The 14062-nt window shown below is 33.0% G+C and overlaps 1 protein-coding gene across 1 annotated transcript in view; it reads left to right on the forward strand.

Moving 5' to 3' along the window:
- The window catches only part of LOC126736590 (probable chitinase 2), a 29810-nt gene extending 16238 nt beyond the window's left edge, over positions 1–13572 (forward strand). Inside the window, exons 5-8 of the mRNA XM_050441018.1 lie at positions 12285–12491; positions 12549–12752; positions 13020–13187; positions 13249–13572. Coding sequence (XP_050296975.1) covers positions 12285–12491; positions 12549–12752; positions 13020–13187; positions 13249–13485 — 816 coding nt within the window. The 3' untranslated portion in view covers positions 13486–13572. The remainder of the gene's footprint in view (positions 1–12284; positions 12492–12548; positions 12753–13019; positions 13188–13248) is intronic.
- The last annotated feature ends 490 nt before the right edge of the window (positions 13573–14062 follow it).

A 14062-nucleotide genomic window follows, 5' to 3' on the forward strand; every position in this document is an offset into this window, starting at 1 on the left:
TTTGTCTCTATCAGTAATATTAACCTCTGTATATGGGCTCGCAAATATAAAAAATGACCCTGTACATATATATGTATGTAGTTACTTAACATCTACAGTATATCAGGCGGGTAATTGTTAACAAAACAACAATCATTCACTGCTATCAATTTTTTTTAACACATGGTGTTGAAAATTGCACTTTTTATAACTTAAGGAGGCTTTAGAGTTAATTCTGTTAAAAATAGAAAAAACCTTAGAAATCATATAAAAAGTTTAAATTAAAAACACGAAATGGAAAATTGAAATCTGTTTTCTCTTCATAACAGAATTAAATCGATTACAGAATTATCTTTAGATCCCTTTTAAAGTCATAAAAAGTGCCATTTTCAACACCTTATATTAAAAAAATAGTTAACAAGTATGACATTATGATACATGAACATGTTTAACATTTTATGTAGAATTTAAAAAATGTGTTGACTATAGGGTGGTTCGTTTACAATAACTAAGGTTTTGGCATGTTTACATATACCGGATTTTCATATCCCATGGAAATCAAAATGATTGTTATTTCATTTTAAATCGTCCTTCATCAATTTGTTTCAAAATCACTTAATAAAAATAAATGACACAACAAAACGAAAAAACTTAAAAGAAAATAGAAATGCCTAATAGACACGTAATTAGGAACTTAACGAAAATTCTTATGTAGGTACATACCTACATATTAACAACATATAGTTTTAAGCTAAGGGTTTTATTTACAGGTACATAACTACAGGTACATAGGTACATAGCAGGTACTTATCTATTCTATAAGTAAAGTTATCAGTTATCACTGAAAAACTAAATGGCTACCAGCTACCTGGCTAAACATCAAAATATCCAGTAAATTCCAAAGTATACAGTAAGTAAATGCAAAAAAAATATGGTGCTTACCCAATTACCTACCTAAAAACTGCTCCTGGAGTTGGTCCAATAAACCCCACTCCTTAAGTTTATCTTCAACGAATATATCCATTTTTTCTTATGCAATTTTAACACTTAACGAAACGAAAAAACTTTAAAACAAATTAATGTCATGCCGGCCGGTTGATTCAAGGACTGAAGAATGAACAGTTGAATACCTGTGGCACTGGGAATTATAGCAATGCTGCCAAATCAAATTTATCTTAAAGATTACACCGCCAATTAAAAAAGTTACGTTTCCTTTTTCCTTACGCGTGTTATTATCACGATATTATTTAAATAAATAAAATTAGAACTTATGCTGATTGGGCTATTAAATCATTTTCAATTAACAACTTTAAATCGACTGCAAATTTTGATGCATACCTTTACAACTGTTTAATATTGAATGCGGCAAAGGCAAGGGCGTCGCGTCGGGCGCGTCCTCCTTTATACACAATTGTGTATTATAACTACACAATACATGTTTTAAAATTCAATAATTGTGAAGGGCTATTAGCAAGAATCTTTTTTATTCTACACAATTGTAAATAAAATCAACACAAGCCAGAATAAAAAATTAATTAAAAATTGTAGTAAAAATATACTTGGTTATTAGATTTTTTACCAAACTGCATTGGATTTAAAAAAACAAAATGTGGAATATTTATACACATTTTCTTAATAATTAATATCCACTTATAATGTATTAATTTAATATGCAATAATTGTATGAATTATACACATTAAAACATATACAAAATGCCTGAGAATTTTTATACAGGACTGTGAGATATTATCTAACAATTGTGTATTAAAATTAAACATTTTTTTTTACACAACAAAATGTGAAAAAATCCATCGGGATTTTTCTATGTGTATTTCATATACAATGTCCTATACCCTTCATTTGTTTTTGAGTTATTGACAGTTGAAGAACGGCATATTTGCACTTTTAATCGAAGCTTTTTTAAAACCATCTGTTGACTGTCTGGTACTGAGAAATTTACGGTTGAATTTCTAAAAAAACATTCAAAATATTAATGTATTTAATCAAAAGTATTGTATAAATGTTGAACAAAAAGAAACTATTCTAATCTAGACCGAATTAAATGTTCAAATTGAGCCCCATTAACTTCTTGACAGTAAGCGAATCTTGATTCGAATTCTCTCAGAACGTTGCGTATCATTTCTTGAGGTAAAATTTTGTTGAATCTCATTTCTTATATTATTTCTCAATTCTTCTAAATTGTTGGGTTTATTTACATACACGCTATGCTTTAAATAACCCCAGAAAAAGAAGTCCAAAGGAGTCAAGTCGGGGGACCTAGCAGGCCACTCCAATTGACCCCTTCGCCCAATCCATCGACCCGGAAATACCTCACTTAAATATTGGCGCACGCGTCTGCTGAAGTGTGGCGGCGCGCCATCTTGCTGGAACCAAATTGAAGCTTCTGGAATATTGAGATTATTTGCATTTGGAAACATAAGTCATAAAGCGGGAATCAGTTCGTTCCTTAAGAATTCCAAATAACGTTGACCTGTTAAGGTACCTTCGAAGAAAAATGGACCTATGACTCTGTCATTACAAACTGTTACAAAATTATCAATGCCGGCCCAAACATTCACACATTGAGGATATTGGGTAAGCTTCACTACACAGCAATCACCCAATCTGAATTGGAGGAAGACCAGTAACGTCAGTTCTGTATGTTCACTGTACCATTGAGGCAGAAGGTCGACTCGTCTGAAAAAATTATTCTACGAGTAAAAAGACGGTCGTTATGGCATTCATTATAGTTTCGCATAACTCTAATCGACGATCTGTATCATCTTCGTTAAGTTCGTGGATTAATTTTAATTTATAGGGATGATATTTTGCCTTTTTCAAAATCCTTCTTAAAGATGTTTTTCCAACATCGTTATCTAGTGCTGCCTGTCTAGTCGGTGTATGAGGATTTTCTTCAATGGGCAAAACAACTTTTAACTTCTTTTCCTCGGAAATTGAGGGACGACCCGATCTGGGTCGATCCCTGACGTGACCTAATTCCCTAAATTTTCTTTCTAGTTTGCTAACGGTAGACCGAGATATTGTCTTATCAGGATACTTGGTATTAAACATTTCACAAACCTGGTGTTGGGTCCTAATGCGATCACCACATCCTATCATAATTAGTATTTCTATTCTCTCAGTTTCACTTAAATTATTCATCTTTTCAGGTAATATTAAATTAGCCTGAAAAGATTGCTTTCAGGCGTAAATTTCTCAATACCTGTTGACACTAACTAGCTAGTGTCAACAGATGGTTTTAAAAAAGCTTCGATAAAAAGTGCAAACCGCATTTGTCTAAGTCTAACCGTTTGGATTTTATAACATGTCAAAAGTGCAAATATGCCGATCTTCAACTTTTTTTTTTTTCTCAAAACCTTTTAAATGAGGTAACACAAGATATCTATTTAATGCATTTATTCAAGATGGCGCTTATGTGTTATTTTGACATTTAGAACTGTCGTTTTTATGTCAAAATAAAATAGTGACGCATTTATTTTCGTACACTGATTTTTACCTATTCAAAAATCATAAAAATGTAAAACGTTAAAATAAAAAAAAATACTTTTTTATTAGGCCGCCATTTTGAAACGGGTTAAGATATGGGTCTAATATTTCAGGGTTATAAAGTACTCATTGAGACCTTTAAAATGAGGTACCACACGATCCCCCTTTCTATTTAAAATTTTTTCTCAAGATGTCGCCCAGCCGCCGTCTTGGAATTTACAACTACCTAGTTTACAGTGAAAAATAGTATCTATAGACCAATTTACTTATGCCAAGTTTCAAAAAATTTTTTTGACCCGTTCAAAAAATAAATGGGGGGGGGACTTCAAAGAAAAGCACTGTATATACATATATACAGGGTGTTACTTAAAGGGATGTCATAATTTAAAAGGGACATTCCTGGACCGATTTTAAGTCAAAAAGTTAATATAAACATGGGTCCTAAAATACTTACTTTTTAAGATACAGGGTCTTAAAGTTTTATTTTATTTTTCGTTTTTAATAAATTTTTCAAATACGGTTTAAAATATTGAACTGAATTTTGGCACAAGATATTATGGCATAAAAACACATTTTTCAGATGTTCACCTATTTTTTTTTTAGCAACCAGTGGCGTAGCTATGATGAATTTTTAATACAATCTTACAAAAAAAATACTACACCATTGACTTACGAAAAAAATTATGATTTTATCTTAATTACCAATCAATTATAAACAAAAAATTCCTCTATGACTTTTGCCGTAAATCTTACCGTTTGGGTGTAATCGTTAATTAAAAAAACGTCTTTTATGCATAAAATGCACCTTTAAAAATTATGGAAATAAATCAAGTTAGCTTTGCTCGTTGCCAGCAACTGTTTTTTTGTTATTGTAAACATTATGACACTGACATTAATGATTATTTTTGATTGTGTTAAGTTTGATTTTATTTTCAGTTTTTATTAGGTATATTTTTCAAATGTTTATTTTCAAGCTATTTTTTACAAACTGGTGAACAAAAAGCAACAACAATTAAATACAATACATACATACATAATTTACAACAAATGTTGGAAATGACCACCTCTTGCCTCTATGCAGGCTTCTGCTCTTCTTCTCATAGAATCACGAACTCTTTCGAAAATTCCAGGCGTGTTTCGTATAGTTTCACATCTGTCAATAATTATAAAATATTTCTTAGTTCTTCTAATGTCACAATTGGTGTCTGACAAACCAATTTTTTTAGGTGTCCCCACAAAAAAAAATCTAGGCTATTTAAGTCAGGTGATCTAGGTGGCCAAAACTGTGGACCTCCACGGCCTATCCATTTATTTCGGTAGACTCTATTTAAATGCTCATGAGCCAATATGCTAAAGTGGGCCGGAGCACCATCATGCATAAACCAAAGTTGTTGCCGTAACTGAAGAGGAACATCTTCGAGAAGCAAAGGCAAATCATTTTGGAGAAAATTACAATAATTCTGTCCGTTAAGGCGTCCTGGTAAAAAAGATGGTCCAATTAAATGATCGGATACGATATTGAAAATTGTTCCTGAAAATGTGTCTCTGTAATGATTGTTATGGAAATTGATTATTGCATTTCTGGAGAAATAAGCTTCGTCCGTAAACAAGATGTTCGCACCAAATTGAGGATTTTGTGTTACTTTTTGGAGATCTACAAAGTTGCGTACGCGGTTCATAATCTCTAAGAAGCAATGCCTGAACCCTTTGTATGTGAAAAGGATATAACAAAGAATCCCTTAAAATTTCCCATACCGTCTTGTAGCAGATGTTCAATACCATACCAATTTTTCGTATACTTGTGGTCGGATCCTCTTCGACTGCATGTAGAACAGCCTCTTCAACTGCCGGTGTCCTAACTGTACGGGGCCTTCCCTCGGCAGAATTAGCCTTAAAACTCCTAGATTCAGCCAGATGACGATGAATGTTTATAAATATTCTTCTATCTGGGACAGCCCGATTAGGATACCTTTCTTGATACAAACGCCGCGCCTCCATAGCATTACCATTGGCAAGTCCATAAAGGAAATGCATTTGCGTCATTTCCAAATTAGAATAATCTACCATTTTTTAACTAGTACAATTCACGTTTTAAGATCCAAAGGGTACTAAAAACAAACTGTCAAGAATAATCACTAACGCAAGTGTCATAATGTTTAAAACAACAAAAAACAATTTCTGGCAACGAGCAAAGCTAACTTGTTATATTTCCATAATTTTTAAAGATGCATTTTATGCATAAAAGACGTTTTTTTAATTAACGATTACACCCAAACGGTAAGATTTACGGCAAAAGTCATAGAAGAATTTTTTGTTTATAATTGATTGATAATTAAGATAAAATCATAATTTTTTTCGTAAGTCAATGGCGTAGTATTTTTTTTGTAAAATTGTATTAAAAATTCATCATAGCTACGCCACTGGTTGCTAAAAAAAGTAGATGAACATCTAAAAAATGTGTTTTTATGCCATAATATCCTGTGCCAAAATTCAGTTCAATATTTTAAACCGTATTTGAAAAATTTATTAAAAACGAAAAAAAAAATTAAACTTTAACACCCTGTATCCTAAAAACTAAGCATTTTAGGACCCATGTTTATATGAACTTTTCGACTTAAAATCGGTCCAGGTCAGCACACCGTAAAAATCCATCTTGTACTCGCTCAATCATATCTATTGAATTCTGATATAGAGGGGACCACATTACTGAAGAGAATTCAAGATTAGATCTAACCAGTGAGACATAAAGGAGTCTATAGGCTTACAGAGAGAGATGTGATGAACAAATCTCTGATGCTCATCGAACCACACGCCCAAATCCTTGACTACATTCACATACTGCAAAGACTTACCAAGGATACTATATGTAGAATTGAATCTCTTCGAACCTCTATGAAATGATATGTAGCAACACTTGGAAATATTGAGCCTCAATCCGTTCATCACTACTCACACAAAGCATCAAGGTCTTCCTGAAGTTTGGCTATATCATTCACCTGCTTAATCTGCATGTAGAGCTTCAGGTCATCAGCAAACATACTTACAGAACTATGATTGATCACATTAACAATATCATTCACAAATAGATTAAAGCGCAGATGGGCACAGTGAGATCCCTGAGGAACCCCTGAGACTACATTAGTAGGTGCAGAAGTACAGCCATGCACCTTCACACTCTGAGTTCTTCCTATCAGAAAACTCTTTAGCCATTTTAAGAGGGAGTCATGAAAACCAGCACTTTCCAACTTGGCCAGCAAGAGACCAAAGTTCACCCTGTCGAAGGCCTTGGAGAAGTCGGTATAGACCGCATCAGTCTGAATCCCCCCCTCCAAAGCCCCCAACAGATCACACTCGTATTGAACCAAACTGCTGGTTGTGGATTTCCCAGAAGAGAATCCTGACTGTTTTTCACTAATGATTCCTTTGCATTGCCATGTTAGCTGACCGCAAACCAAACTATCAAACAATTTGGCCAATGAGTTTTGAATACATACTCCACGATAATTGGCAATATCCTCCCTATTGCCAGCTTTAAATATCCGCATGATGAAACTATGCTTCCAAGCTTCTGCGAAGGTAGAGTCCTGTAAAGACATATTAAAGATCATCTGCAGAGGCCTACTAATTGTATAAATACAATTCCTTAAAAGGACATTAGGTATATTACCTGGCCCACAGATAAACTTGTTAGGTATATTTCTGGATCTTAGAAAATACCTCCGAGAGAGTGAAGCGTCCAACAATAATATTCTGGGAACCAAACTCAAGAGAATCAGGAATGGGATAAGTAGAGTTATCGTAAACTGTAGCAAAAAACTTTGCAAACAAATCAGTAATTGCTTCCCTAGACTCTGCCATTTCCCGGCCCAAAAACATCGAATTTGGAAATGCATTGCTCTTTCTTTTGTCATTGACAAACCTCCAAAAGTAACGACTATCATCCACCACTGACCTCTCCACTTTACCAATATATTTACTAAAGCAACGATCGTGTTCTACTTTACATCGAGATCTAAAAACGGTCGAAAAACGAGCATAAGAGTCAGGTGAGTGAGTAGACGTATATTTTCTGTGTGCAGCCTTCTTTTTACAAATTAAGTCTTTAAGTAAAGAACTAAACCATTTAGGAAAAGATGAAGACCTTAGTCTCTTTATATGTGTAATTTTCTTCTTCCTTCCATATTTAAAATAGAATTTATGTTTAAATAATGCATATGTGATATGCTCCCGATAGGCAGCGCCATAAGAAAATCTTACACAGCTATTTTGCAATTTTTGTATAAATTTAGAAAGCTTAGATGTTATAGAATTAGTCCCTTCATTGACAACTGGAATTTTTTCTCCATTAATCTCAATATTTATACTTTCATAAAGTGTCTCAGAATTCCTGAATTACAGCCATATAAAATGATGTTAGATTTAGCAGGGTTAATTTTTAAGTTATGCTCATTGGAATAATTAATTATGTTTAGTACATCAGATTTAATTTTTTGCTCAGAAATATTAAAATTAAAAAAAATTAATGGCATGTATATCTGAGAATCATCAGCATATTGTTGTAATTTACAATGTTCAATGCAGTTATACATATCCGCAACATAAATCGAAAATAAAGGAGGTCTCAATATGGAGCCCTGAGGAACACCAATTTCCAAGTCAAGATACTTTGAGTGCTCCAAACTTCCATTGTTGGTTTTTAACAACGCCAAATGTGATCTATTTTTAAGATAAGAATCAAAAAAAGAAACTGTGGATTCGGAACAACCAAAATATCCTAACTTTGCAAGGAGCATTGAGTGATTTATTGTATCAAATGCTTTGCTAAAATACAAGCACCGCCATGCAAGTAGTTTGTTTATGTTCTTCGTTAAGTCTTATATTATCTAACATTCCCACCAGACTAGTAGTTGTACTATAATTCCTCCTAAATCCCGATTGCATATCTGGAAGTATACCAAATGAGTTAACAAAGTTATAAAGTTGTTGGTGAATATGCTTTTCTACAATTTTAGAAACTACTGATAAAATACTTATAGGCCTTATGTCTTTTAGTTCTTTCGGATTAGAGATTTTTGAAATAGGTCTGAAGTGCTTTTTTCCAGATATCGGAATATACATTTGTAAGAATGCAAGTATTTAAAATGTTTAGAAGTGTTTTTTTTACAAAAAGGTAGGCAAAGCTTGATATCATTTAAACAAAGTCCGTCAGCTCCTATAGCTTTTGATTTTATGGTTTTAATTATACTGTTATACTCTATTTCAGAAGTGTGTAGAGCAATAAAGCTTGATCAAACAGTAGCTTAACATCTTTCATTTTAAAAGTCGTGTTTTGTCTTGCTACAAATCCTTTTACCTGCGCCCATATCAGTTCTATAGGATTTAGTTCGCAATGATATGGCGGTAGGCGCAGTACAGTTATGTACAGTTATGTACTGAATACTTACATAACTGTACTGCGCTTACCGCCATATCATTGCGAACTAAATCCTATAGAACTGATATGGGCGCAGGTAAAAGGATTTGTAGCAAGACAAAACACGACGTTTAAAATGAAAGATGTTAAGCTACTGTTTGATCAAGCCATTACGGAAGCGACACCAGAGAATTGGCGAAAAGCAGTCCAGCATGTAATTAAGCAAGAGAACAAAATGTGGGATCTTGACAACCTCATCGATCAGACAGTCGATCCTTTAATTATAATGTCAAGAGGTGATGACAGTTCGTCAGATGACGAAGAAGACTACAATCTATTATAATTTAAAATTGTTATACACTGTTCAAAAAGTGCCAGATCCAAAAGTCACATTTTCAACTGTTTTATATATGCGCAGTATATTTTTCGGCTATATCTTCCACGGCATATTTCATGAAACGAGTTTTGTGTAAGTTTGCTATTGCCAGCAGTTCTTTTTTTATCAAATTTGCTTCAAACGCAATACCTTTTGCAGTCAGCCAATCGATAATTTCTTGCTTTCTCCAACTTGAAGTTGGCGTCTTCTCTATTCGCCGTGAATGATAGCTTGCGTTATCCATAACCACCACCGAATTAGCCGGAAGAAATTTTATCATTTCACCAAAATAGTCCTCGAAAACGTCTGAGTTCATGTCTTCATGGTAATCTCCTGTGCGAGTCGACTCAAAGGTTAGCAGATCTTCTTTTAAAAATCCCTCTTCGCTTCCAATATGTGTGATTATAAGTCTTTTTCCTTTTCCCGAAGGTACTTTAATACCCGTAGACAGACCTTCTATGAAAGCTTGGCGAGCACTGGTTATATTTTTGTCTTGCCACATTTTTTGGACTATATAACCTTCGTTAATCCACGTCTCATCAAGATAAAAAACTTTCTTTTGCTCCCTGCGGTACTGCTTGATACTTCTCAAGTATTGTCGTCTCCAACAAACAATTTCGTCGCTCTCCAGTAAAAGTGCTTTGCGGTTATGCTTTTCCCAGACAAAATCCATATTTTTTTAAGTTTTCCATAAAAGTTCTACTTATCAACGGAATACTGTCATCTCGGCCAAGCTCCATTAAAATTTTGTCTAGGGTGGGTATTTCCTTTTTAAAATAAAAAGAGTGAACTTTTCTTCGAATTATACATTTAGCATTTTCATCAAGGACTTTTGTAGGTCGTCCTGGCTTTTGCTTGGGAGATTCCACTTGACCTGCTACTTTTCTTTCCCGCAACAATTTGAAAATGGTGGACTTTCCAATTCCACTCATTCCAGAACATTTTTCAACAATTTCTTGCACAGTAAAACTAGGGTAATCGTGTTTTATGCAATCTTGTACATTTAAAATAATAACTTTTTCACTCAGCGATAGTGGAGAATTTTTAGTACATCTTTTCGTTGGACTGAATACCTCCATTTTTTAAATATTGGGATAATAATATTGTGATTACATTACAGCGTAGCAGTGACTACTAACGTTTAGAATATGATTTAAAAGTATTTATAGTCTGTATATATTACCTGACCCCATTTTTGCATGTTACAAAGCGTTAAAAGATAGGTACCTATACAAAAGGATTAAAAGTATTTATTTAGTATTTAATCTCTTTCAAAATAAAGGCATTTAATCCGTGAAAATTAAATTCATAAATATTATAAGTACCTGCGCCTATGAACTACCACGAAATGTAGCCAAACAGAACGGAATTCCCCAGTTTATTGCTTTATACACTTCTAAAATTGAGTATAACCCTTTCTTCATCAAAAAGATTTTTTTATTCTTGATTACTATTATTCCATTTATTTTCATTGTAAAAATTTAATTTGGTTTGTGATATATTATTGTTAATTTGGTTAACGCATTGAGAAAAATAATTATTAAGGGCTTCTGGATTACTAAAATTACAAGGCAAATCGATATTCTTTGATTTAGTTAGATGTAGTTTATTAGCATTTTTCCAAAAATCGCGATTTTTTTTTGTAGAAAGTGTGTTAAAATATGATATTTTTTCCCGCTGAATAGCATGTTTTGTATAGTTTCGCAATTGCCTATAATAGTTTAAATTTAATTCAGTTTTATTCTTTTTATATTTTTACAGTGCTTTATCTTGAAGCCTCTTAAGCAATTTAATACTGTCCGTTATCCAGGGAGTAAATGGTTTATTTTAATAGTTTTTGTCTGAATTGGCGCATGTTTGTCAACTAAACAAAGTATATTGCTGTTAAAAGCCACTAGTTTATCGTTAACGGAATTTAGGTAATAGATACTATCCCAATTAAGTCTTAAAGCGTCATGCTCAAATAAATCCGTATTAATAACACTATAATTCCGACATTTCATTTTAAAATGTCCCTCTTTACTTTTAGGAAACTCAAGACAACAGAATACTAAGTTGTTGGTTGGTCTGGTTAGAAAACCAAATTTTTCTTTTGTTTCTTTTTTTTTTACTTATATTTTAGTTAAACACAAGGCGGATTTAGACAATTCAGTGAGAGATTTAAAGTGGACTGTATTTATGTGATTAAAAGTAAATGTGAAAAGGTCGAAAAACCAGCTTTTAAAGATCCTTACCTTAAGGTATCTGTATCCGGCTTCAGCAGGCCTGCTCTGGACTTCTTGGGTCTTCTAATTCGGGTTTAATCACTAAGAGTAGTTGCGGGTTTGATAAGTAAATCACGATCTGTGATGCGGTAAGATTAAGACAATCAATGCGCGATGATTAAGTGCTATCAAGGAAGTCCTTCCCTCTGGTCTCCGTTCAGCACAAACCAAAGGAATTTGGAAATTTAAAGGCTATCGTACACGCGCAGATTTGTTTATTGTTAAAACTTAGAAAATATTAATTAAATTGGATATAATAAAAGGACAAATTTAAATTAAATGAAATGGTAGTTTTAATTTGGAGAGAAAAACAAGGAAATATTATAAAAAAAAAAAATTTAAACTATTTGGACGTTCACAAACTAAATGTGGACGGACCAGTTGTGATCACTAATGGTTTGTCACTCAAGATAGTTCACATATGCTTTCCTTAATATAAGGAGCATGTGAAGCGGTTTTTTTTATAACCGATGAACTGTCCTTTTTGTCATACTTTTTTTTTCATAAAATGTATTTTTTTTTCTTATTTTGACAAATAAACGATTTGTCAAATCAATAATGCAGAAACTTAAAAAGAAAATCCCCATTCATTATGAAAAAAACACGTTTAAAAACTAGTTACTTCAGGTTTTATTTGATCGAAATAAGCAACTCTTGTGATATTATAATTTTAACGCAGTCTATTGATAATTAATTATAAAGTAAAAATTAAAGTAAATATACTAAGTAACTTTAACATAACAGGAGCTAAAAGCGGCTTTTCGCAAACACAACTTCCTTCTCACGGCTGCCTTTGGAGCTGGAAAAGACACTATCGATATAGCTTACGATGTAGAGGGGCTCTCAAATTATCTAGATTTTATGCATATGATGTGTTACGATTATCACGGAGCTTGGGATCAAAAAACTGGTGCTAATGCACCTCTAAAAAGCACAGATGTACTAAATGTGGTAAGTATATGCAGATCTAGGGAATTATTTCTGGCTAAAGATAATTATTTTACACAGGAATACACTATCAATTATATGATCAAATTAGGGGCTTCGCCAAAGAAATTAGTCCTTGGGGTGCCTTTGTACGGAAGAACTTTCGTACTGCCAGAACCGTTAGAATTAGGTTCCAAAAGGAAACCGAAGTTAGGAATGGTGTCTACAGCCGTTGGATTTCCAGGACCGTTGACTAAGGAGAGTGGATTTATGGGTTATAATGAGGTAAGCTTATGAAATGTAAAAACTAAAATAGAACAGTAGGGTTAAATTAGCTTTTTGGTTCATACGGAAAATAAAATATTTTAATGAAAGCGAAGAAAAAATTCAATGTCTCGTGGCTTTCCCATAAGTGGTACATTCACAAGCCGTTTATTTACATGAGTCTAAACAACTGGCTAAAACTGGATTTCACATACCCTTAAAGTTGTTGCTTCACAAACATGATTTATTCAAAAGCATTGTATAGTAAAAGCGTAATATTTTTTTTAGATATGTTTGGAACTTAAAAATAAGACGGCTCCTTGGAAAAAGTACTGGGACAGCGAGAGCAGCACCCCATTTGCTGTACGAGGTACTCACGTTATTACTTATGATGATGAACAGTCTATCTTTGAGAAAGTTAAATTTGCAATGGAGAAAAACATTGCGGGTATAATGGTAATTTATATAAAAAGTTGCCATATAGACAAACCTGATTTATTTTAAATTAATTTATTAGGTTTGGTCAGTGGATACAGACGATTTTCAAGGAGACTGTGCAGAATCCGATGAAGAACAGAACTATCCTCTGATGAGAGCGATCAATAAAAGTATCGAGCAATCTTTGGAAGAAATTCAAAATACGATCGTTAAAGAAAAAATTAATACCGTGCAAAATAGTGCGTTTAGAAATGTTTATAGGATTGATTTATTAGTTATCATTAGTTTATTAGCTTTTAAACATTTTTATTTGTAGTTTAAATGATATTTTTATTATAATATTATTAAGATAGCAAATGTAAATGCAACTTTGTGAATATAAACGTTATGTTTTTTTCTAATATATAGACGTTTTTCATTGCCTACAGTCTTCCCCGAAAACAAGACTGTCAAGATATGAATTATCTTTTTGTACAACCTCCATAAACTAGTTACAAAAGGACTTACTCCGAGCTTGGACATCATACTTTCCTAAATACCGTAATATCAGAAACACTCGATATGAGATTGCGTTCCACAAATAAAACTTTACTAGTTTTATTTACACTTTAGTTTCATTTATTTGGATCTATCAGATGTCAGACAGGCAGAAAGACACCAATTTTAACGCACTGAATTTCAAGCCTTTGAGTTCCCAGAGAATTTCCAGTGGTTTATCCAAAAATTCTTGTAATGTGTAAGGAGATAGAGAAACTAGTATGTTCTTTATGCTTATTCCAAATTTTCTTAACTTAATCTTAATGATGTCCAGAAGATGATGATATATTTTATCAGAAGTACTTACAACACTATTGTGAGTTTTATTTAAGCGATTTTGAGGTAAAACTCTTAAA

This window comes from Anthonomus grandis, chromosome 5 (assembly GCF_022605725.1).
Source record: "Anthonomus grandis grandis chromosome 5, icAntGran1.3, whole genome shotgun sequence".
NCBI classification, from domain to species: Eukaryota; Metazoa; Arthropoda; class Insecta; order Coleoptera; family Curculionidae; genus Anthonomus; species Anthonomus grandis.